The sequence below is a fragment of the Colossoma macropomum genome, unplaced genomic scaffold, assembly GCF_904425465.1.
Source record: "Colossoma macropomum unplaced genomic scaffold, Colossoma_macropomum, whole genome shotgun sequence".
Classification (NCBI taxonomy): Eukaryota; Metazoa; Chordata; class Actinopteri; order Characiformes; family Serrasalmidae; genus Colossoma; species Colossoma macropomum.
Window position 1 is genome coordinate 47,853,076 of NW_023494787.1, and position 26,627 is coordinate 47,879,702.

Here is a 26,627-nt window from a genome sequence, read left to right on the forward strand (position 1 = left end):
TCGTCTTCTCACAGTGGAAGGATGGATGCGGACTGTTACAGATCTGAAGTAAGAGTAGAGTTTGAGCTTTAAGTGCTGTTTACCTGATGGGGCAGTTTTGGTGTCTACCAGGTCTTCCAGGAGGTTGTTAGGAGCCCCATTTTCTCTGTAGCTTTTAATCTGTTTCTGAAAAGCTTGGTTTTGCACTTTGAATTTCCTTATAAATATTAATATCCAATCTCCTCAGAAATACCTTCTTTAGTCAATTAAGATGCAGATGAGAGAGAAACTTATGAGGCAGCTTAGGTAAATCTGGGCAGCTGTTTGTGTGAATGTTAGTGTCTCTTTGAAGAGGATCATAATGTCAGTGAGATCTTTGTGAGCAGCTTTTGTTGGAATGTCACAGCTGGAACTGGAGGGTTTTAAGACTGGAAGGATGGAGGGAATTAAAGTGGCAGTAGGTGCACAAAAGTAAAGAGTGAACACATTAAATACTCACAGATTTGACAATTGTTTTGAAAACTTTTGTGTTATTTTCTCTTAAATATATGCTTCGTGCTTTTTCTTTCTTCTGATTCTGAAAAATGAATAACTCAATGTCCATTTCGCCTGTAAAGTTTGCAAATACGTATAACTGATTTTGCTAGATTTGATGATACAACAATCAGCTAGCACAACTTACACTGTTTGACTAATTCCTGAACATATTGCTGCTGTTGGACCAAAACCTCATACTCCAAAATGGTAACTTTACAGGAGAAGGAAAAAACACACTTTACTTTTAATGTAAGTCAATGGAACCAGACTTTCTTCCAAGCAATTTGAGGCCGTTTCTTTTGGTCCATTCATCATGAAATTTAAATACAATGTAAAGAGCAATAGGCATTTTCAAATTATATCAAAAACTGAAAAACGACAAAATGGAGATACAAGGTTTTGTTCCGACATCAGCGAATATATTAGCATGGCAGATTAGACAACATTGCTAAAACCACCCATTATACTTAATTATAAGTTCCAATGACATGCTAGCAATAAACTTTGCAGAGCAAGCCATAAATCTTGAGCAGTCCCCATTAAATTTAGCAGGTATTCAGTCTCTCAGAGCTGCGGTATGAATGCTATAAAGCTCAGCTGTACAGCACAGCGAGCATAAAATCCTATCTAACTGCGACTGATAGAACTTTCATAGCTGGATAAGTGTGGTTTAGGTAGACAGACGGTGTTTTGATACCTTCATAAGATGCTTGTTCACCCATTTTGTGAAGGTCTTTTTCTGGACTCTGTCCCGCTCATCTGTACGAGAGAAAAGAAAAGAGAAAGAGAAGTGCAGTCATTAGTCACAGAGCATTAACTCCATCAAATCTAGGGTATGATCCAATCTAGGGTGTGATCCATTCAGAATGTTTGGGTTTGTCTCCTTTAGCTAATTAAAATCTGGCTCCAGAGTAGTTGGTGAGTGAATCAGCATGTTTTCTAACATAGTATAACAGAAGCTCCATGTCTGAGAGTTTAATGTCTCTGAAAGCTCCCTCACAGAAAGTTATTACATGAAATGGTTATGAATATGCTGCCTGAAGCCTCAGACATTGGCCCTTGGTCATCAAATTTGCATTTGATCAAATCTGATTGTAAAATAAACGCACACAAATTACACCAACAGTTTTATGATTCATCAGTTTCATCTTTGGCGTATTTCTAGGATCAAACCCACAGCTACTAGGAAGGAGCGTAAATTCAAGCTTTAACAACCTGAAAAAATACTTGATTTCTGGTTATTATTAATAATAATAATGATAATAATAATAATAATAATAATAATAATAATAATAAAAATAGAAAATAACATCGATAAGTTAAGTACATGACAATCCAGTACAGAAGTGGATGTACTTATTTCACATGTACATTGATATAAACGAATACACCATCTTCCATTTAAAGAAATAATGCACTGTGCTTTTATTTTGTACTATATGACTCCGCCCACAAAACAAACACACAGCTAGTGCAGAAGCACCTCCTCACTGCAATAACAGCATGTTATTTTTGGAAAATCATTGTTCAGTAACTACAGTGACTTGGCTACTTAAGAGATTCAAAAACATCAGTGACGTCTAAACATCTGACCAATGCTAATAACTGTTTTTGAGCCAATATCCGCTGATACTGTCCAATATCAATGCACCTCTGATTTATTCACATGGAAAAATGTATACACATACAAATGTATGTAAAAGTTTGAACAACCCTGGTCAACTTATTTACTTATTTATTTACAGACTGACTGACTTAAGTAAAAAAAAAAATAAAATAAATATATATATATATATATATATATATATATATATACACATCGCTGTTGTCGGAAGAAAATCGCGTATCTCCAAAATGAGAACTTTACAGGAGAAGGAAAAAACCTACTTTACTTCTAATGTAAGTCAATGGAACCAGACTTCATTCCAAGTAATTTTTGGCCGTTTCATTTGGTCCATTCTTCTTGAAATTTACACACAATGTAAAGGACAACAGGTATTTTCAAATTACGTCAAAAACTGAAAAACAACAAAAACAGAGATACAAGGATGTCTTTGTTTCACACACACACACACACACACACACACACATTATATATATATATAAACGTACCGTGACTTTCACACAGGCCATATTTCCATATTTCGTTTAATTAATCAAATTTAATGTGCACAGTAAATATGCATAAGTGTGTTCTCTGTAGAGGGCGTGTTAACTTATGTTAAAAAAAAAAATGTCATTTGACCAGGGTGCCCAAACTTTTGCACACGGTATATACTGTCTTTGGTTTAAGCAAAGTCAGTGCATTACTTTTTTCAGTCTGATATAACTTGTGTGACATTCCTACCAAGCAGTTGAATGCACAGTGCAGACTTGTCTCTGCTATAGACAGGTTGTGTCACGCTGTGCTGTTACGTTTCTGATTAAAACCGCAACATAATTTAAAAAACAAACAAACAAACAAACAAACAAACAAACAAACTCTAGTCTGATTTCGTCTGATTACAGAGAAGATCTCTGAGCAGAAGCAACACTCTGTACCATGATCTGAAGCCTCTGATTATCAAACCCTGCCAGCACTGAGAGTTACTGCACTGAGTGAGCTTGTTGTGTTGCGCGCTTGTTCCACAGGAATGAAAACATGGTGACGTTGATAAGGGTGGGGCACCGACAGCCGAGCCGTGAGTAGCCTATTCCTCATCAGAGCATCAGACAAGTAGCACTGATTACACAAGTACATAAAAGATCTTGTGTAATGCTCTGTGACTAACAGAAGCAAAAGATCCACAATCGCCAAATTCAATCCTGTCTAACTCCTCTTTCAGTTCCTACTCTCAGACTATACAACCAACGTTTCAATGCCTATTTATACAATGTATATAAACCAACAGCCTGTAACCGTGGTGAAATCACTGTACCAAATGGCTGGGAGTGGCACACTGCTTTAATAAAACACCAGCAAAATGTTGTGTGTCCAACATTTGCTTCATATTTTATTTTACTCTCAACTTATAAAGTTTTATGTATCTAAACCTCATAATGAGCTCTGTTCTGATTGGCTGCTCTGTATTGAATCTCATTCAAAAATCAGTCCTGGCTGGAACACACCTTATAACTTTAGTGTGAATGGGGGGCTAAATTGCTATAGGCTGAATATGCAGATATATATAGTTATGAGGCTATTTGTGACATTAAAATGGGCAGTTTTTGCAGATTAGCTTCCATATATGGACTGTACAGATTTGAGAGTGAACGTTTTGAAACTTTATATACTGTATCAAACTGTGCTTCAAGACTTATTATTAATAATTACCACAGTAAACTATTCTTCCACCAAACAAGGTAGTCATCGGTAACGGTAAGCTATAATGCTCAAAGGCCATTTCATGAGCAGCAACCACTTTTAAAGAACTTACAGAAGTCATGTGTGTGTCTATCAAGTATTTTACAATGGCTCTGAACATGATTCAGTCAGACGTTAGACCCATAATAATAATAATCTAGAGGCCTGGCTTAAGGGGGCAACGTCCCACCAACCAACTATCATGTACCACCCCATTTCTTTGTACACGCTTATATATATAAACAATGGAAGGGAGGCTAAACTGTGTGCATGATTCTGCACTGCCTGGCATGAAAGGCTACGCTGATTAATATAGGAGGGGCTGCATGCATCACTTTATATTGGCTGCATTTAGGATGTGCTGCATGTTGGAGAAGTATCAGCAGACAGATCTCCTAAATGGGTGGAAATTTGGTGATTTGCTGTAAATGTGGCTGAATACCACGAGGACCACTGCTGTAGATCAACCGCAGATTTCTTGCCCCAGAACAAATCATGCCTTCTTCTTCCATGCTGTGATACATGGTATCACAGGGGATCTCACTGAGTTCCCCATTTATTAGAAGCAAACATCACTGTTGTCGGAGGAAAACCTCGTACCTCCATTTTTGTCGTTTTTCAGTTTTTGACATAATTTGAAAAGGCCTGCTGCCCTTTACATCATGTGTAAATTTCATGATGAATGGACCAACAGAAACGGCCAAAAATGACTTGGAAAAAATTCTGGTTCCATTGACTTACATTAAAAGTAAAGTGTGTTTTTTCTTTCTCCTGTAAAGTTACCATTTTGGAGATACGCGATTTTCTTCCGTCAAAAGCGATATGTACATATGTTTGCTCCTAATAAAATATAGGTGTAATTCAAGTGATGTTTAAAAAAAACTGCGCTGAATATGTTTAAATATTTAAATATATCCCAACATATGTTCATATGTAGAGTTAATATATTACACGACACATATTTTGAAAAATATATGTTAATATATTTCCTTTGCATACAGGTTTTCTCTTGATTAAGAATGATGCTAATTGGATGTGGCGGTGAAACTTAATATTATTAGTTCATTTTATTTTTCCCCGCCCACTGGTGCACGATGACATAAAACTCAGAAGAGGTTTATAGGCGGGACAAAAGTCATCACGTTTCGATGGAAGATTACAGAAAATAAGAAATTAGTCTTTTAAATGACGAATCGTGTTGAACACAATTAAGTACATAAAGAAAAAAGATGAAAAACGTTTGATTGGCACCAAAAAGAGAAGAGTAATTCGAGGACACAAACTAAAACAATCTCCCTCTATGAAACCAACACGGCTTCAAAGAGAGGATGTGATAGTGTTTAAGTTCTAAAGTTTTCAAAGAGCCCTAATTTTCTTCCTCTTGTTCGCTATTCCATAACAACGCGAGAAATGTGAGCCACAACAGCCTCTTTTTGATGTTATGTCATATTGTTATCATGATGACCATGAGAAGAACCGCAGCAGGCACTGTTCCTCTTTCTGGATAACACAAAGCAATTCACAGTAATGCATACATAAGAGTGAGCTATATGGCAAAAACAGCTCGATACGTAAAGACATTTTCACAATATTTTGACAACAAGTTGTGAAAACACACTCTTTGTAAGTCGATTATCCTCCTGAGTCACATGGGGTACTGGAGCCTATCCCAGCACTCATTGGGCAGAAGGCAGGAAACACCCTGGACAGGCCGCCAGTCCATCGCAGGGCAGACACACAGACATACACATTCACACCTAGGGCCAGTTTAGCATCTCCAATTGGCCTGACTGCATATTTTTGGAATGTGGGAGGAAACCAAAGCAACCCACACAGACAACCCCACAAATGATCCTGGTCGCCCGGCCGGGGAATCGAACCCAGGCTCTTCTTGCTGTTAGGCGACAGCACGGCCCACCAGGCCGCCAGAGTGACAAAACAAACCAGCAAAACAGTAGCGTCACATTTTAAAAGCTTTGAAAAACATTTGTTTGTTTTTTTTTGCAAAAATAAACCATATAAAAAGAAGCATTTTTTTAGTGTTCAGTGTGCTGGAAGTGATTTCCAGTAACACAAGGCAGACAAGGGCACCCCTGCTGTATTTGAATGCTGTTCCAAAATGTCGTAACATAATTATACATGACTCACTGTGTTAAACTGCCAACTGCGTCTTGCTTTCAATGTAGCACTTCATTTGATTCCTGTCATGCATTAAACAGGCAACTGATTTTTCCTTCAGAAATAATTAAATTGCCAGTTTGGCCCATTAAAGAGAATATTAAGAATGTTATTTATGTTATGATTTTGGCCAATAAAAAGTACTGGAAAAGTGCTAATGTATTTCATGTGTTCATTTAGCCCACAGTGGGGTAAAAAGGCTAATAAAAATTGGTCAAAAAATCTGTCCATCAGCCAATATGACTGCAAATATATCAGAATCAATCATAAACATTCATGATCAGTGCACCCCTAACGATAACATGTCATATTTTCCACTCCTGACATAGCATTCAGCAAAACACCTGGCTATTTAACAGTAAATAAATAACATGATCACTGAAACCAGGTGCTTTTTTTACATTTATCAATGCATTTACAAAGAGGAAAATGCAGGTGTTTGCAGATGCATGGTAAATTCAAAAGCATCTATTTTAAAGTCACACTGCTATTTTGGTGGGGACCTGTGTGGTCAATCAATGCTCTAATCTTCAGCATGCTCCACTAGTCAAGGAATACAAAGGGGTCAGAGTTCAAATTTGAACAGGCACTTAAAATTCCAGGTGTGAACTGGCTGCGATCCTCATAATGAGATATTAAAGCCAATGTTTTCCAAAACACGTCCCAGATAGGCTTAAAACCTGAAGCTCTGAAAATCATTCAGCTAAGCTCCCACAATCTGATAACCACAGACGGGAGATCAAGCATCTCAAAGGAAAGCAGGAATGTTTTGAGAGGATGTTAGTGCTTGCAATCTGAGTCATGGCATGAAGGAATGGATATTCGCTTCTGCTGCTTAACCATAGCAGAATGGAGCAGTTAGTTTCTTTAATTCCTCCTGAATTGTTCTGAGACAAAGTCCATGTAGAAGACCAAAGCTGTATACAGGACCCAGGCACTCAATGCCAAATATATGATTCATGTTCATTTCATTCCAGCTCACTGTTACATACCATTTACTGATTATTATTCTTATACATGTGTTTAATTTTAGGGCCGCTGGCAGCCAGGGAGGAGGATAACCCAATCCGATAACACTGCTAATCTATAGAAAACTGAGCAAAGGTCAGAGACCATCCTCACTTTTTGAATCTCCAGTCAGAACATCCTTCATTTTTCAGGAGATATTTCTGAAGAGGAAAGTAAGTGGAAGAGCCCAAACCTAAACATCACTGAATGCGTGGGATGTGTACAACCAACTTCTGAGACTGAACTTCTCTGCAGACTTCATGAAAAAACTATGTTCCACAGAAACAAGGAAAGAGAAGGGTGGACACACTACACACTGACCAAATATATTATATTTAGTCATTGTGGTTTCTGTGTAACCTTTGGTTAAATATTTATGTTAAGTTTCTTTTCCTTGATTCTGAAAAATGAATATCTTAAAGTCCATTTTGACTAGAAATGAAATAAACGAAGAGCGAACTGTGGAATTTTCACAGTACTGTATCAACCAGAAAAGTGTAAAATGACTCAACCTCACTGAGGTACATGAGCAATGAGGATGTCCTGTCTGTCAGACGCTAACTTGAGCAAATCAGCTCAGTTTCTGAACAAACGTCATGTTTTCCACCAGCCTGTAAAATGAATTTACCTCATAAGCCAAAAAAAAAAAAAAACTATGTTACAGATTCTCGGTGCTACCTTTCCTTCCTTCCGTAGCCTTGAGTACCCCCTGGTAGTAGCTGTCGTCTGTGAAGACCCCGTCACTGCCCACACTGTCAGTGGAGTACGTCCTAAAGCACTGCTGTAGAGACATTTCTACGCCCGTCCGCACTCTTTCATTCACTGCACAGTCGACGCGGCCACTTTCCTAAGCGTCCGTCTCCACTGAGTGGTCTGGAGAGCGCGAGGAGAAACCACACGCAGCGGAGCGAGTGGGTGTGTTCAGAGTCGCCGACTTCTGCTCTCGCTTCACTTCTCTCTTTCCCTCCTTTGCTCACTTTTCCTCCCCTCTCTCATTCAGCTCCTCTTTCTTTTCCCTCCTCCTTCTGTCTTCCTCCATGCAGTAAAACCTCCCCCTCCAGGCTATAATGTCAGAGGCAGTCATTCACTGCTCCTTTTGGGGGGAAATAGACCTCTTTCATCCCTCCTTCTCTCCCTCTCTAGGCGAGCAGGGGGAGGATGGGACTGAGGGAGCGGGATGGAGGAAGGGGGCTATAATGGGCCCATAAAAAAAAGCAGGAGACCCGTAGTAAAGAGGAGTTCCAGCAATCTTCCAAAATTCACACATAATGTAATGGTTAAGATTTAAGTGGTCAGAGTGGTTTGGTGTGAAATGCTCGTCCTAGACCGGTGAGAGGAAACAGGGGCTGTATTACAGAAACTTCTCAACTCTGAATTCTTATCTTAGCTGTTCGCCATGACAGCTTCAGTTAGGACTGAATTTAGGACAGAAGCCATTACAGAACAACAGTTCCTCAGTTCTTAAGTTCATAATCTCATCATTAACTCCAGATAAGAAAACAGTATTACAGAAACATCCTAACTAGACTAAACCTCCTAAATACTGTCCTAACTTTAAGATAAACCCCAGAGGGTCTTAACGTCTGTTTAACCGTCGGTTCCTACTGTTTTATGCACTGATAGGCAGCTCAGTTCACTACAACCAGCATAATGATGTCACATTTATCTACACTGAGAACGTTGATTTGACTTATGAGATATTTTTCCAATGGTGTTTTAAAAATCACAGACACTGCAGACACAATTTTCACCGTCCCCTTTCATCACCTTCGTGAGTTAATGTTGATGATATTACAGTGATGGTGGTGAATAATGAGGAGACAGAGCTGAACGTGTGTCTGTTTATTAGGAGGAGTAACGTTAGCGCGCTCGGCTAAAGCGTTTAGGAAACTGAAACTGAAACTGGAGAGCAGCGATGCTCTGGTAAACAGCAGGGGGCGCTCTCACAATATTCTTTCAGTTAATCGCACTTTAGTTTTGTTTGACCTTTTTTTACATCAGTAACTGTAGCTATCATTAGCTGTCTGGCTAACTAGCTAACTTCATCATTTTGATTACGCATTTATGTTTCAGCTTCATGCGTATGGTCGGTTGCTAGGTAACAGACATGACAGTTGATTGTCGACTTCAATAAGATGCTATAAGATAGAACAAAGCTCTTAAATCAAGATAGATTTGCTTCTGTAATACGAATTAGTGAAAAATCGTATCTTGACCTGTCAGATCTTAAGTTAAGATAAAAAGAAGTTTCTGTAATACAGCTCCTGGTTATGAGACGCCTGCAGCACTGTTATGAGCTATGATTTTGGCCTAAAACATATTTATCACTAAATTCATGGCGGAGAGGTACTCGCAGGGCGCTGTCCACAAAGAAAACTCTTTTTTTTCACATTTTCTAGTATTTTACTATCATCATTACTACATATAAAAACTCCACACAACACTGGTGGTTTTGGATAGTAAATAAAATGTCTATATTTGTGTTGTAGTCATGGCGACCCCTGGTTCCTATCACCACCACTGTAAAGACATCTGAATCTCTACAATCAACCATTTCACACCAAACCACTCTGAATGACTTTGTTTACATCTCAATGATTTAATTATGCAGACATTTTGGAAAAATCATTGGAATTCCCCTATAAGTATTAAGCAACAACACCACCAGAGTTATTCAGACTGTAATTCATATCATTAACACCTTATTTTTGGTATCGGAAACATCCGTTCAGAGTAACAGTAAGAGATAACTGAAGTCTGATAGCTCAAAAGTATAGTTTTCCTGACAGAAATCATTTCTGAGCTTTGTTGTAACTTTGTACCTTAATTAAAAAACGCTTGTAAAACAGCATTTACAGATTGTTTCATTTAACAAGGAGTAAATTAAAAAGCAGAAATTTCACTGTTTTCCACTGTGTAAAGGGATTAACCAGACATTACGGGCTGAAACTGTTAGAACGAGACACTCTGTAGTGGTTTGAGCATCCAGAACTACATTTGAGGAACTGTGCCATAGAGACTTTGGGCACAGCTGCACAATCTACTGCTTGCAAAACTAAGGAAGCAGCCAAAAGGAATAAAGAGTGATTAAGCTTTTCTCTGCCTTCAACTCGTGACAGGAAAGATGAAGCCACTGGTGACGGCCATCGAAACATACCTCCACCCATGAGCTGCATGGACAGAGAGGTCACTTTCTCCAACCTCAGCTTTAGACAGTAGATGTGAGTGCGGCTTACATGACTGTGACCCATCTACCGAACAACAGGGCTGAGTTAAAGCTGGAGGAATACTGAAATGGGAATTCCATGGTTTTTTAGTATCCCTGCATTATTAAATGGCTGAGATGTAAACAAAGCCGTTCAGAGTGGTTTGGTGTGAAATGTTCCATCTTAGAGAAACCTGCTCAGAGCTAGTGAAAGGAACCGTGTCTAAAAGCCACATCACAGGTAGCTACTATAAAAATTGGTTATGAATACACTCTCGGATCCCTCAGACACTGTTTTACAATAAATCCAGGGCGGAGGGGTACATGCAGGGTGTTGTGAGGCAAAATAGTCCTCAAAGAAAGCTTACTTCCTGAGATTGACCACTATTTTATTTTTATATATATGCGCCCACAATGAAACTCTATTGGACTAGCCTATTCCGACTGAGGTGGATACACTGACGTATTCTGTTCCGATTGAGCTATTAGTCGGCTTATTAACAGATTATTAGGCTGCATGTAAACGTGGCTAATGATATTCCGATGGTAAACATTATTTTCACCTGTTCAAGGATCGTTCTTCTGTCTTACCGCTGAGTCTGCTGGCACTGTTAAAGGAAATCCCTCAACAACATGACTTGTGAAATGCAAATTTACGCCTTGTTTTAAAAAGAAGAGGAAAAACGATGCATTACCGTCCAATGCAAACTGCTCAACCTTCATATATCTGAATATATAACCAGCCTCAGGTGGAGGTATTACAGAGATTACTGATTATATCCCCGTCTGAATCTTTCTCAGTGCTCCGTTCACATTTTGCACGATCCTCCCTCAAATGTTTATGCATGAGCTTTCAGTTTTTTACCATGAACACGGCCCATAAACTGGGTGTCGAGGCTCACGCGCCAGTTACGTACATAGAATCAACCCGATTTACGTCTGAAACTCAGCACATCATGCATTCTGTCTCTAGTTCCCAGCAAGATTTTCTAGAATCAATAGCTGAACAGGATAAAGCGGGAAGCAAGAGTTTGGCTTAAAATTGTGTCGTACTCACATGCCTAAGACACCCTGGGGCAGGGTACGCAGAGAGAGCACACAGATGTAACTGGATGCAGATACCTTTCCACCCGCTGACCCTCGCAACGATCTGTCATCCCCGCTTTAGAAAGGAGCTGAGGATTCTTTGCATTTTAGCTCAGGGCCACAGCCTGTTTGGGCTTGAGCTGACAGAATTGTGGGTTTCACTGACTGATGTCTCCTCAGAAGGACTTCAGGCTGGAGACAGCGCAAGATAAGAAGCATAAGGCCGAAGTCCTGGCTCTGTTACATGATAGGTTGTGAGTCTATGACCCAAATAACTCTCAAAAAATAAAAATGTCAATTGTACATGGAAAATATTGGCCTGCAATTCACATACTGGTGCATTCCAGGTGAGTCTGGGAGTCGTTTATCTGGGTAAACTATATATTATCTTTGTTGATTTTGAAATACTGCAACGTTTTAGTAGAAAATCCCCATTTGAATCTTTCCCAGTGTTGTTCAACAATTAAAATGCAAGTGTCATGACTCGGAATTACTAAGACGAAAAAAAAACTAATCACACCAAAAATAAGCCACTAGGAATAAGAGAACTGTATTTCAATACATAAACCACCATAAAATACAGATATTTGGACTAGATCAACCTGGATTAACCTTTGAAAGAAATATAACCTGTATTTCTACATGACTGCAACTGCAATAACATGAAAAAAATGCAGATATTTTAGCACAGTAGGCCTAAACGTTCAAATATCAGTTTGAAATATCTGTCACAATTATCTGCTGATATATCCAATATCATTGGGCATCCTTACATCATTCCTCACCTGCTCTAGAGAGCCACAAAACCACTTCTCATATCTAGTTATGGATGTCACTAGCTGCTGAGTTGAATTAAGTTCTGTAGATGAGGGAGACACTAAACTATGCAGTGCTATGTTCCTGGGGAGAACATGGACTGAGATGTACAGCAATCCTGTTAAGCGTGTATTTACACAAATGAGACACAAACAGCGAGGTACACAGTAAAGACATGTACATACAGGTGTGCAGTATGTGAGGAAGCATGGTCAGAAGGCTCCCTGATGTCTGACACCAACATACCACAGCTTTTTGGATGCACAGACCCCAGATGTGCACAAGCGTTAGAGATAATAAGCCTCTAAAATCCTCTAAAAACACGTCAACACAAGTATTCAAAACACAACACCTCGCTGGCCAACTTCAAATGCATGGCTGCAGCTGGGTGTGGCAGACGCCTGCAGTATCTTCAAGTGACAAACCGAGGTGTAAAAGCAACACAGACTGGTGCTAAGAAAATGATAAACATTCCTCAGGTATGTTGGCAGCAGACCAACCAAGAGTTGTGAAGGACTGAATTGGGACAACACCATTCACAAGCACAAGCTGAACCAGGATTGTGGGTTACTACTAGGGCCTGACCAATATATCGTCTGATCGATACAATCAGACGATACTGAGGTTGAATAGATTTGTACGATCAGTGACCTCAGTACTGACTGAACCAGCACAAATGATCAGATTAATCCCTTAACATCCCAGGCTTATTACATACAAAAGCTTATTATTCAGTAACTACTAGGACTTCAATGTAAACTGGTTCAGCTATTCTTAGGTTAGAGAAGTGTGCAATAAAACGTGGCCTGTTAAGGGGTTAACCATTTTTACAGTAGCCATAAAATGCAGTTTCCACCTGTTTTGAAGGTCCCTCTGGTGACGTTTGCATTTATTTTCTTCTGCAATATTGACAGATTATATTTCTATAGAAATGTTTATGTTTTAGAAAACCAAAAGTGAACTGGATTTTCATTTTGGTAGGTAAGTTTAGAAGTCTTTTTAATTAGGTATTTGCATTTCACCAAATTTTTGAAATTCGAGTATCTGTGAGGGGTGATATACGGACAACCGGTTAACCAAAGGGGGGAAAAAAGGAAAAAAATGGGCTTGTGCCAACTGTAATGTAGGGCTGTAGGCTCACCTTTTTAAGTAACCGCCGTGGTGTAGCAGCACACAGAGCAACACATTTTAAAATGCGTTTTATTATTTGGAAACAGCCGAGGGAAATCGGTAGGTTTTTCGTGTTGGATGAATAAAGGAGGCTGCCCCTTCGGATGAGTTAATAAGCTAACAGAGCGAACCTGTACAGCCCTGGATGCTGATGAGGACTCGTCATCTTCATAAAGACGCATGATGTCTCAACGTTGTTAGAGAAATATATTTTCACTCTTTCAGTACGTAGCTAACATCAGAGTAATTTAGTTAGCCTAGTTAGCAAAGAAAGCTGCACCAGTGCTGACCGTACACTCTATGCCTTCTCAGTCACGCCCTAATAATGAGTTCTTGGCAACATGTTCACGTTCAGGCATATACAATATCACATATTTACCCGCAAGTATGAATGAGTTCACCACACGTTACAGCTTCTTCTTCCATAAAATCAATGTTTGACTGAATTGTTAGCCTCTAGAGTTTCTTAGTTTTTCAGTGATAAAACTCAAACGAATACCCAAATAGTGATTTCAGCATTTGAATACTGGCACTTTGAACAGTTCACCGAGTGCTCAAGCACCTGTGCACATTTATAATGTGATTAAATGCTGTTTTTTAAATTGTGTCAGTTGAACAGGATTGTTTATGAAGAAAGCTGCAGCTGTGCTGTCCGTTTTATCTCAGCATGGCCATTTTTAGTAGAGGTGAACTGTTTTAACAGCAGTGTGTACCTCACCCTCGCTTTTCACCCCTCATTGCTCACTAGCAGCTCAACACAACATTTCACAAAGAGTATTAATAATATCCAGGCCGATTTCCATTCTACAGAAAAAATGGCCAGTAGGTGGCAGGAGAGGTGCAAAACATTTAAAGCAGTTGGCCTTTTAGCATGAAAGCATCATGTTATAAAACTTTGTGTTGAGAGCTGACAGAAAAAAAAATTTACATGGGTAAACAGAAATCATCTAAACCAAGCCCTGTATGTCACGCTGCAAATGTATATTGTCTATTTATATATTTAATTTATATTATTTATGTTTCTGCTGTTTGAGTTGAAGAAATGTGACAACTACCAATCATATCCGCCAGTAAACTGAAATGATATTACTATCTGATATTACTGGTTATCAGAATACGTAACTCAGGATTGCTGTAGCTACACATGACAACTTTAAATGTACACGTGACAACTGTGAAGCAGCTCTGACGCCCACTCCTCCAACACTAACCCTGACCTACATGTGAGAGCTTGTGCCAGCAATCCTGTGCCGAAGACTGGAATGTGAGCAGAACAGCAGGCATCCCTTCTGTAACTCTCAGTCTTTCTCATAAAAGTCCTGATTTACGAGATAGGAATGGTATGAGTGTTGGGAAGCGCCTCAAAGCCATTAGAGCATGTGGGCGGAGCCAGCAGCACAGATGCCATATTATGAAGAAAGAACTGGCATCGTTCATTCCTGTAAGCACAGTCACATATGCAAATCAAGAGATGTATGCAAAAGTGCTCCTACTCTAGACAGTAAACAAATTAGTACTACAGAAGGTTCAGAGTGTCAGAAATTATTTTATATATATCTCGCTGTCGGAACAAAACCTTGCATCTCCACAATAGTAACTATACAAGAGAAAGGAAAAAACATTCTCTACTTTCAATGTAAGTCAATAGAACCAGACAATTTTATATATTGTTGCTGTCCAAAGGAAAACAATTATCTCCAAAATAGTACATTTACAGGAGAAGGCAAAAACATACTGTACTTTCAATGTAAGTCAATGGAACCAGACTTTTTTTCATTTGGTCCATTCATTATGAAATTTATACAATAATGTAAAAAGTAAGGCATTTTCAAATTATGTCAAAAATTGAAAAATGTCAAGAAATGATGATGATCGGACCAACAGAAATGGCCAAAAATGACTTGGAAAAAAGTCAATTGACTTACATTGAAAGTACAGTATGTTTTCGGCTTCTCCTGTAAATTTACTATTTTGGAGATAATTGTTTTCTTTTGGACAGCGACGATACATAAAATTGTAAAATTATAATTTTTATATTAATTCTGTTAAATATATGTTTTTCTGATGCAAAAAAATATAGTAACTTGTATTTAATGGCTGTTTTGACTGGAAATGAAATGAGTGAATGGTGGTCTCTGACTTTTCCACAGTATTGTATGATTTAACATACAAGATTACAAGATATTCACGAGACGTTCTTCATCAAATGTTTACAGTTTTGAAGTTGTGATTCACAGTTTTGTTAGAAAAAAAATATGCCTGCTTGAATGTCGGACTAAGTAGGCCGCTAATATGGAATAAGTGTGTAGTGCTCAGTTTTGGACACAATGCGGTTCTGTGCTTTTAAAGTTCTGGTTAAAGTTAAATTTCCCACTCATTATTCACCGAAAGGCACCTCAGTAGCTCTCAAAAGCCTGCCGTCCACCACGTCCTGCTCTTTAAATTTGCCCACCCATGTGTGATTTCCTCACACTGACACGTATCACACTTTCTCTCTGAGAACATGGACGACACAGTCGTCAGTCTTATCACTTCAGGATGTTTGTTTTTGATAAAGTACATTGTTGTAGTTGTGCTATCGTCCTCTCAGGAAGACCTGAAGGCTCTTATGAGGAACATTAAAGAACAGGGTGAAAAGATGGGGCTTCAGCTCAATATGAAGAAAACAAAGGCTTGGTCAACGCAGCGCGGCCACTGAAGGTGATGATGTTGACAGCTTTTGCCTGCTTGGAAATTATTATTAACAACAACAAACAAATCCAGGAGGGAAGAAATACAACACAGATTGGCATTTGGCAGAACAAGGATGATGAAAGATCTTCAAATGTAAAGATGTGTCTCTAAAAGCAAAGATCAGAACTGACCAGACTGGGGTCATTTCTCTATTTCTTTATGGAGGTGAAAACTGGACAACCAGAAAGCAACACAGGACAAATACTGAAGCCTTTTCATTTGGGTGTTGGTGAAGAGTTTTGAGAGAACCCTTGACGGCAAAGAAAACTAATTGATCCTGGACCAAATCAAGCCTCACCACTCACTCAAGCCCATATTTTGGACATGTTATAAGAAGAACCGGTTCTTTAGAAAAGACAGTTATGCTTGGAACAGCTTAAGGTGAAAGAAGAAGAGGATGACCAGCAACAAGATGGAGGTAATTAGATGAATCATGAAGAAGCCATTAAGAAGCCTGACGACCCAAACAGAAGACCTTTTATAGAAACACTAACCATATGGTTGCCAGGAATAAGAACCAGCTCGATTACACTGCCTGATGCCTGAGACATCGTTTTATGATCGTTTTGAGAAGGTTTTAGCCTAAAATGTATATTTTTTAATCCATTCATGATGGAGGGAAATATGTAGAGCGCTGTAAGGCAAAATAGTCCCCATAGAAAAGTTATTTTTTCAGATTTACCATCATCAACATTACATATAAAATGTGTTTTGGGGGTTTTGGTAAATAAAATGCGCTGAACCTCGTAACTTTTTGTTGTTTTTCAGTTTTTGACATAATTTGAAAATGTTTTTTGTTCTTTACATTGTGTGTAAATTTCATGATGGATGGACCAAAAGAAATGAAGAAAAATGACTTGGAAAAAATTCTGGTTCCATTGACTTACATTAAAAGTAAAGTAGGTTTTTTCCTTCTCCTGTAAAGTTGCCATTTTGGAGATACAAATTTTTCTTCAGACAACAGCGAATGGCTATATTTGTGTTGTAGACGTGGTGCCCCCTGGTTCCATTCACCACCACTGTAAAGAATTCTGAGTTGCTATGTTTCTCTACAATAAATTATTTCACATCAAACCACTTTAAAGACTCTGTTTACATCTTAATGAGGGAATTACGCAGAAACCTTAAAAAATCTGTGGAATTCCCCTTCAATCAGCTAATCATTGACATCCCTAGTCCCTACCTTCACCATAAGCAGCATTGTTGTAGCAGTGAGCACGGCTCTAGGCCAAAATCACTCTGCAATTTGGAACCCCTTGCATCCCACTTCCCCTTCTCCCAACGGCAGACATGAAAAACAGAACAGGCCTGAAGGCACCATTCCCTGTTAACTGAAATGGAGAGTAAATAATGGGGTTTGTGTTTTGTTGCAGAGCAATTCCAAAGGGGTTTCAGCAACTTGTGAGCTTTTTAATCCATAATCAGGCTTAAGTACGACTGGCAGAGGCCTAAAGTCTGTTTTCATTTCATTTCTAGGACAAACATCAATAAGGCTTTAATTCAAACATGAACACTGAGGCTGATGTTAATGGCTAATTTAATAAGATGTCTCCCTCTTGTGTTCAGCATTGGAAGTAAACACAATAAACATCACTAAAATGTTACAGAGCCCAGTCACTCACTCAGCGGTATAAACGTGAATATGGTTATCTGAACACTTTAAATCTTTCCTGATTTGGGTTCCACTTAATCATCTGTGTCACTGCCAACACCAGCTGTATGCGATCAGTGCGGTTAACGGCCATGCCGGGACTGTGGAAAACTAAATATGAGTGATGTCACCATGGCAACGGACCCAAACACACAGAAGCTGTAGGCAGAGGAACCGTCAGTATTTTTAAACATTGTGGTTTTGGTCCAGGGGGCTCCAGAAGAAGTGCAGAGACTTTTCCATAAGAGGAGGAGCTGCTGTTTCACTTTCTTGGAGAACTGACCCATCCTGCTGACTATAACCTACCCAGAATTCTCACTGGTGATGGCCAATGCTGTAAAGCACAAACCTACACTACTTATTTTATATACAAGATCACAAGTATATGGAAATCAACCAATTGCATTTACATATATTGAAATATCTCAATTGGTAGTGAAAAGTGAAATGCTTAAAAATAGCTTAATTGGCCAAAACCACATTTAATTTAATCCTAAAATTAAAAAAAAAAATAGTTCGCTAAGATGTTATAGTTAAGGAGAACATTACTTCAGAAAAAAAAGGATAAAGAATAAATTCAACTTCAGAAAATAAAGGAAAGTAAAATCATAAATAAAAACCTTTGGATCAAACTGTGTGCCTGGATACTAATAATAACAACAATAATAATAATAATAATAATAATAATAATAATAATAATAAACAATACTACTACTAATAGTAATAATAGAAAAAAATACTACTAATAATAAAAATTATTATTATTGTTGTTATTGAATTTTTATTATATTAGAGTTGTTGCTGTTAATAATTTGTGTTAAATATCAACAATAACTATTATTATTACCAAGAATTACTATTATTATTATTATTTGTAGCAGTAGCATTGAGAATAATGTAAAATAATATTAATAGGTACTATTTACAAAAATGACTATATGAATAAGACAATGATTACAATTATATTTTATTACACTGAAATAATGATTCGAATTATTATTAAACTATTACACTATTACAACTCTTATTTTATCATTTGTGCTCACTTAACATAATAATAATAATAATAATAATAATAATAATAATAGTAATAATTAGTTGTTTTGTCACTTTTAATGTTATCTATATTAAATAAGATTAAATATATTATATAAAACTACAATTATTGCTATTAACGATAACAAAACATTAATATATGTAAAACTGTTATTATTATTATTATTGTGATTGTTATTATGATTATTGTTATTATTATTATTATTATTATTAACAACAACAATAATAATAATACATTAAATAAGAGAAATCTAAACAGTGCTTGGACCCCTAATAACTGGTAACAAGCAGCACCTCCGCTTGTACAGTGCACACCACCACCACTCAGACACACCTGGACCACCGGTGGACCGGACGGGTTGTTCTGGCGCACAGCGGGTTAACCCAGTCCGGTTCCCCCTCCCCCTCCCGTTAATGCCCCCCTCCTCCCCTCCTCAGCTCCTCCCCTCGCGCTAAACTAAACCATCCGCTGTCCGCTTACCCGCGCAGCACATGCGGCTGTACAGATGCGCCCCGACTTGGCCGCAGCTCAGCTCGTGGATGTAGCTCGCGCGCCCGTAGATCACGTCCAGGCTGAAGGCGGCCAGGCACGGCGCGGCCACGCTGCTGACCTTCTCCGCGCTGGCCATGCTCGAGTCTCTCTCCGTCTCTCTCGCTCTCCGGCTCGCGCGGACCCGCTTCAGCTCTGAGCCTCTCCGACGGTAAGCTCAGACAGGCGGCGCGCGCGCTGCAGTGGAGTTACTCACTCAGTAAGCCCAGCCCATCGCGCGCTGTTTGGTGGAGCGGCGCTCTTTCTCTCAGGCTGCGGGACAAACAGAGCTCGGGCTGAAATGTGACTCCTCAGGCCACCCAGCGCAGGCGGCTCTGTTCAGGAGCGGAGCCGCTCCAACCGCTCAGAGCACAAACAACACAGCACGGCGCGACACAGCGCGGCCCAGGGCACAAACGAGCCCTGCACACACACCGTCGCTACCGTATTTATGATAGGCCTGCAGGTGACGACTCAGACATAATAAAAGCCTGATGGCTCTTCACTGCTTTACACTCTCTTTACAGCCAACAAGTTCTCACCCCCCAACAGAACTAACAGGAACTACAGTCAAAACTTTTTCCCAGTGCATGTTTACACTCTGGTTTTTCATATTTACAGCATAGCTTAGTGTTTGAGATGAACACAGAGTCAATCAGAGTGGTTTGGTATGAAATGATTGATTGTAGAGACTCTTTATTATTATTCTCTTTTACAGTGTTGGTGATAGGAACCAGGGGTTGCCATGACTACAACACAAATATACACATTTACTATGCAAAACCGCCAGTGAACGTATATGAGTGTATGTTGATAATGGTAAAATTTCCACTACGAAAGCATTTAAAAAATACATTATAGGCCAAAACAACATCTCAGGCAGTGAATTCATAACAATTTCATGTCATAACTTTCTGTAAGGGAGCTTTTAGAGGCATTAAACTCTTCAGATGTCTGGTTCCTATCACCACCACTGTGAACAGTTCTGACTCAAATGAATATAGAATGGAGCATTCCACATTATATGACAAAGTAAATCAATTTAAATGAGGACAGGTTAAATAAAGACCGGCAAAAAAACAAATTTCATCAAGACGTCTTTAGACAAGAAAACTAAATCTGCATTGTTTTCTTAAATAGAATTATATAAAAGGCCCATATCATGCACAACCCATGTTTCACTTTGTTTTTTGAATTAAAATAGTTTGATGTCAAACACAAAAACTGCTAAAGTTTCAAAATGTACCATTCACCCACTCCCCAGACCATATTTGTAAACTAAGCCGCAAAAATATCCCACTTTTATTGTATTGTCTTTTAATGATGTCACTAAAGCCACCACATTATATATAATACATGGGGTTATATAGCAATGGCCTAGCAAACACCTCATCAAACACCTGGGACTCCATGGCAACAGTCAAGCAACACCTTAACAACCACCTGGGATTCAACAGCAATGGCCTAGCAACACCTTATCAACCACCTAGGATTCCATAGCAACAGTCTAGCGACACCTTAACAACCACCAGGGATTCCATAGCAATGGCCTAGCAACACCTTAACAGCCACCTGGGATTCCATAGCAACAGCTTAGCAACACCTTAACAATCACTTGGGATTCCATAGCAACAGTCTAGCAACACCTTAACAACCACCTAGGATTCCATAGCAATAGTCTAGCGACACCTTAACAACCACCAGGGATTCCATAGCAATGGCCTAGCAACACCTTAACAGCCACCTGGGATTTCATAGCAACAGCTTAGCAACACCTTAACAATCACTTGGGATTCCATAGCAACAGTCTAGCAACACCTTAACAACCACCTGGGATCCCAATGCAACAGCTTAGCAACACCTTAACTGCCACCTGGGATTCCATTGCAACAGCTTAGCAACACCTTAACAGCTACCTGGGATTCCATAGCAACAGTCTAGCAACACCTTAACAACCACCTGGGATTCCATAGCAATGGCCTAGCAACACCTTAACTGCCACCTGGGATTCCATTGCAACAGCTTAGCAACACCTTAACTGCCACCTGGGATTCCATAGCAACGGCCTAGCAACACCTTAACAGCTACCTGGCATTCCATAGCAATGGCCTAACAACATCTTAGCAACCACTTGGTATAGCACAGCAACACTTTAACAACCACCTGGGACAGTATAGCAACAGCCAAGCAGCACCTCAGCAAATACCTGTGAATTTCTACAGTTTTTAAGCCAATTTAAAAGTTTGCTTGCGAACCTCCTCTGTTCAGTTTACATGCCTTTAGTAGGATAATGGACATGTATCCTGTTACTGTCTCATAAACTGATAAAGAAAGCTGGAATACAGAAACTGGTTCAGCTGAAGACAAACCTATTCATTCATAGCTACATAACTATTACATCAAGGCACTTGATTCAATATTTGGTTAAGTAGGCAAACAGACACGCTCAGGTCACACCAAGCCTTTTAATGACACATCACTATATGCCTGTAGGAGGATGGGATATGGAGTTTAACTCAAGCAATAAACCTGTCGTTTTTGTGGTAGGATGTCTTTTATACTCAATAACAAACTCAACTGGACTGGGTCAAGCACATTCTTCACACTGTGCACACTTGAGAAAAGCACATCGTCTGCAATCACCATAAAAACAAGCCGCTTATATCAAGTAATGCTGAAATGTTAAAGGCCAGAGCACAGCTTGTAACATTCATATCGTACACTTTATCAGGGACCTGCTGTTATTGGGAAGCCTTGGTTACTGCACTAAACCCGGCCTGTTCACTGCAGCACTTTCTATCTGGGGCTACGTAAAAAAAAAACATAGCCTCAGATAGAATATTCGGTGTAGTGTATGCTTATATAATCAGCTGCAGCACGTATACCACAGAAAGTGGTACGTGAAGACATTTTCACTCTTTCCAGAAGTTTTCAGAAGTGCTCACATTGTTTAGAGAGAACTGAATGCTATGTGGTGCATATGAGTCACGCATGGTGGTTTAATGTTGAGGAAATCAACAGAATTTACGCATTCAGAAACTCTGACTCACACAACTCCACAGCACATCTGCACCAAAGGGTTTGATTAAGAGTTTCTGTAGACCAGAGTATGGAAAAGTAAACAGCCTCTCAAAGCCCAGCGCAGTACAGTGTAGTGTCCCCAGCTCACAGCCACAACTGCCCACAATCCTGTTTCACACAGTACACTGTACACTTAACAGGGACAACGGCATTTTTGGGTTACGAGGCTAGATATCTTTCAAGAGTGGTCGTATTGCGTGCCGTTTTATTTATTACCTTTATTATTAGTAGAAGTATTGGTATTAATATATTAGCATTATAAGTATTATAATGCTGATGTTAACTATTTAATGCATTTTGTTGCCGTATGGCAACAATGCCTTTCTTTTATTCATTTTTTGAGAAGCTGAAGGCTTTTTTTTCTGATCACATGCTTTCTTGCTCCAGTCTGCACTTCTTTTTTTCACACCACATGGTGAGGTCTAACGTCAGCAGCAACATCAGTGTGTTTAATGCCGTGATAAAATATAATTGTTGCCATATGGCAACAGCATGAGACAGTAGAACTGCAATCTGCAATGCAAACAATGAGGGCAAATGAACAAAATGCTACTACACATGTTCACAGTATTTTCAATGTGTGTAAATGTTTTATGCATTTTTTTTCCACGCCTGGAGGATGAAGGTGGCCAACATCCAATGGCAGTGTGTTGGTTTATTCCTGTTCTATGCATTGCAGATTGCAGTTCAAATGGTGCATGCTGTTGCCACATGGCAACAAAATGCAAAGAACCCTGCCCATTATTCATAATTCATGCAGTAAAGGGGTAATAATAACAGTGGAGAGGGCCTTGTAGGCCTTCAGGGAAGGCCCAATGATTTCCCAATGAATGAAATAAAAAAAAAAAGTTCAACAACTTTAACTTTTTTTTTTTACACTTATTAAACATTATTATGATCGAATCATTTAATAGAACCATCATGCTTGTTGTGTTTGAGCTCTTCAACTATCATAGTTACTCATTATTACTCACACTATACTCACTAATTCATTATTAAGTCTTTCTTGGGAACAAAAATTGCTGCAAGCTCTCCCATTGGTTAGGACTTCAGGAGCTGAACTGAAGGCCTTACATGTTAGACTAACTATGAACATAATTAGGAAGTAACAAAGGAATCAAGTTTTGATTTACAATTGGTGGGACCAGTTTTGTGAGAAAACCATCACTCTAATCCTTCTAGAAGTTCTAGATACTTCACTGACTGTGCATACGAGAGCTAGCTTAACCAAGTTTTGGTTAGTTGTTAGAAATGGAAAACAGCAGCAGCAGATCTGTGCCAGGACTCTCTACTGAAAGAGTCACTGTAAACAGAACAGCTCAAATATATATTGATGTCAATTATGATCTTAAAATGTTTAATTTAATTAATATAGAAATGGCAAAAAATGTTCATGTGAATTGGTGTTAGCTTATTGCGACCATGTTAGTAAACTCCCATAGAGGCGCTAGCAGAAATTAGCATGAATGTGGAGGTGGTTGTTTTCTTGTTTTTGAATAAGTTTTGACAGTTATGGCCAAAACTAAAGGCCTAGCTCTAATAGCCACAGTTGACCACTGAATAATAAAAAGATATTACTGCTACTACTACTACTACTACTATACTAATACTACTACTACTACTACTACTACACTACTACTACTATACTACTACTACTACTATACTAATACTACTACTACTACTACTACACTACTACTACTACTACTACTATACTACTATACTACTACACTACTACTACTACTACTACTACTATACTACTACTACTACCACTACTATACAAATACTACTACTCTTACACTACTACACTACTACTACTATACTACTACTATACTAATACTACTACTACACTACTACTACTATACTACTACTACTATACTACTACTACTACTACTATACTAATACTACTAATACTACTACTACTACTACTAATAATAATAATAATAATAATAATAATAATAATATTATACAATATTTGGGTGCTACACAATTCTGCAAAACAAAGACATTACTGCCTCCAATTTACAGTCACTAAGATCTGACATGGATAATGGCACAATAAAGGTAGTAAAAGTGGACACCCATCTGTTAATTGGTAATAACAGTATTAAAATACATTTCCTCATGATTTGGGACATCGTAGCATAGTACAGAGATAGCATGATGCTAAGGCACTATGAAGACCAAGCTTTTGTTTTGACAAGGTCTATAAGAGTGATAAAAACAAACCAACCAGCCAATATGCAACACACTGCTAGAAGATACCAGCTTCACAGGTGACAGCATCACCTATCAAGAGTTCGGGTTTATGCCTATTGAATGTTTCCTCAGCCAGAACGCTTATCTTCACGGTCAACTGCACAACCTGGATGTTATCACCTCTCCAGAGTTCACCGAAAGACCATTTTCTTGGAGAAAAGGTGCTGCTTTGCACAACGGGCACTGTGCCAAGTCCTGAACCAGGATGAATTTCAGATGAAAGAGTTAATACAGTAACGGAGAAGAAAAGAAAAGGTGTGTCTCTCCCAAGGCCTCGTCCGTACAATAAAATCTGCAATGCGGAAATCCATAACAAAGATGAAACAGATAATAGACCCCACCCGAGGCCACGGCGTTAGAAGATCATAACAGGATATTCAGCCTCGTTCCCATGTTGCCAGTGCAGCCATGTGCCTGAGGATGATTTCTCTCATTCTATCTGCGGGCCAAATTAAACATGACGGAGAGATGATGTGTCATTTTCGCTGATGTTTCTCTTGTGATTAACACAGGCCTACATTAGGAGAGCAAGATTCATATTTTTCCATACAAGCAGCCCACACGTCTACACTAGAAATGTTAAACTAAACTGTTTCTAGCACCTACTGTTTATGAACAGTTCAGACAAAACAGGCAGGACTGCAGACGTTACAACTTCACCCATAGTTGCGTTTAATTGCAACAAAATGAGGAGTTAGTTGCTGAAGAGTCTGGTAAACTGATCAAATTCAATACAGCTCTATGTTGTTTAAAATATATATTCTGGTAAATTTAAATTTTTCTGCTCTCTTTATATATATATATATATATATATATATATATATATTTTTTTTTTTTTTACGGAGCCCTGCTGGTGACGTCCCATATAAATGACTTAGTAAGGCGTGGGAACGAAATCATGTACTGTACAGGCTCCCACTTTGAGTTGTTTATATGCCTTATTACAGTTAAGTGCTGTATTACAGACAATGAAAGAGATTCAAATAATACAGAAGTAAATTCTGTGACTTAAACAAATAACTCAGTAATCAAAACACAGATAAAAAAAAGTTGGTAAGGGCTTCAGGAGCTGAACTGAAGGTCTTACATGTTAGATTAACTACAATGACGGCTGAATCAGTCAATCATGTTTTGCTTTGAATGGGTGGGGCCAATTCTGTGAGAAAAATGTCACCCTAGTTCAGGGGTCAGCAACCCAAATGTTGAGAAGAGCCATTTAGTCCTTTCAACAAAAATCAAACCACCTTGAAAGCCACAGCATTTTATGTCCATTTTACCATCTTGGCTGTAAACATGTCTCAGTATGTGCTGATGTACTAGTTTAGGCTAAAAATGTAATATAAATGAAAACGCAGACTCACTTTGCTCTGCTTTAAGCTTTAGCTCAGCTATAGCTGCTTTTCTCACATCTCCAGCAGGAAACTTTTCCAAAAGTAGAACAGTTTCTTGTAAAATTCTATCAACGTACAACTTTTTATGAGGCTGAAGTCGCTTTTCATTCTCTGGCTTCTTGTTCTAATTTTCCTGTTCCACCTTAAATGGTGCCTGAGGCACCAGAATGTCACTGCTGCACCATTTAAGGCGGAACGGGAAAAAAAAAACAAAAAAACGGGCGAATGAGAAACTGACTTCATCTTTGCGACTTTTTTGTGTTTGTCAGTTTCTCGTTGCAGATTAAATGTATCAGGAAACCAGGTGGAGTGACTATAAATGCAAATACGTCCATTCATCTCCAATTTATCGATGTTCATCTTAAATCTTTCTCTTTGCCTTTTCGGTAGCTACTAGCTAGGCGAGATTGTTGTCTGCGTTGCTATGGTAACCAGCAGTCTGCGCTGATCTTCAGTGTTAAAGGGTGAATTAGCAGTTCTACCTTAACTCCAGCGTTTAAAACCATTCATTGTTAAACTGTGTTGAACGATCAGCAGAGCTTTATTTTACTGTAAAGGAGGATTATTTTATTTTTACCTACAAATCTAATTCTGCTGTGGAGCCACAA

General features: G+C 38.8%; 1 protein-coding gene across 29 annotated transcripts in view; it reads right to left on the reverse strand.

Annotated features, from left to right (window-relative positions):
- Nucleotides 1-26,627, reverse strand: part of pleca (plectin a) — a 215,074-nt gene that overhangs the window by 71,442 nt on the left and 117,005 nt on the right. For 22 of the 29 annotated variants that reach the window (XM_036567633.1, XM_036567629.1, XM_036567624.1 and 19 more), the window contains one exon: nucleotides 1,214-1,275. In XM_036567633.1, coding sequence (XP_036423526.1) covers nucleotides 1,214-1,275 — 62 coding nt within the window. Of the gene's footprint in view, nucleotides 1-1,213; nucleotides 1,276-7,723; nucleotides 8,047-19,243; nucleotides 19,407-26,627 lie in introns of those variants that run through there. The other 7 variants (XM_036567651.1, XM_036567644.1, XM_036567643.1 and 4 more) reach the window with 3 other exon arrangements.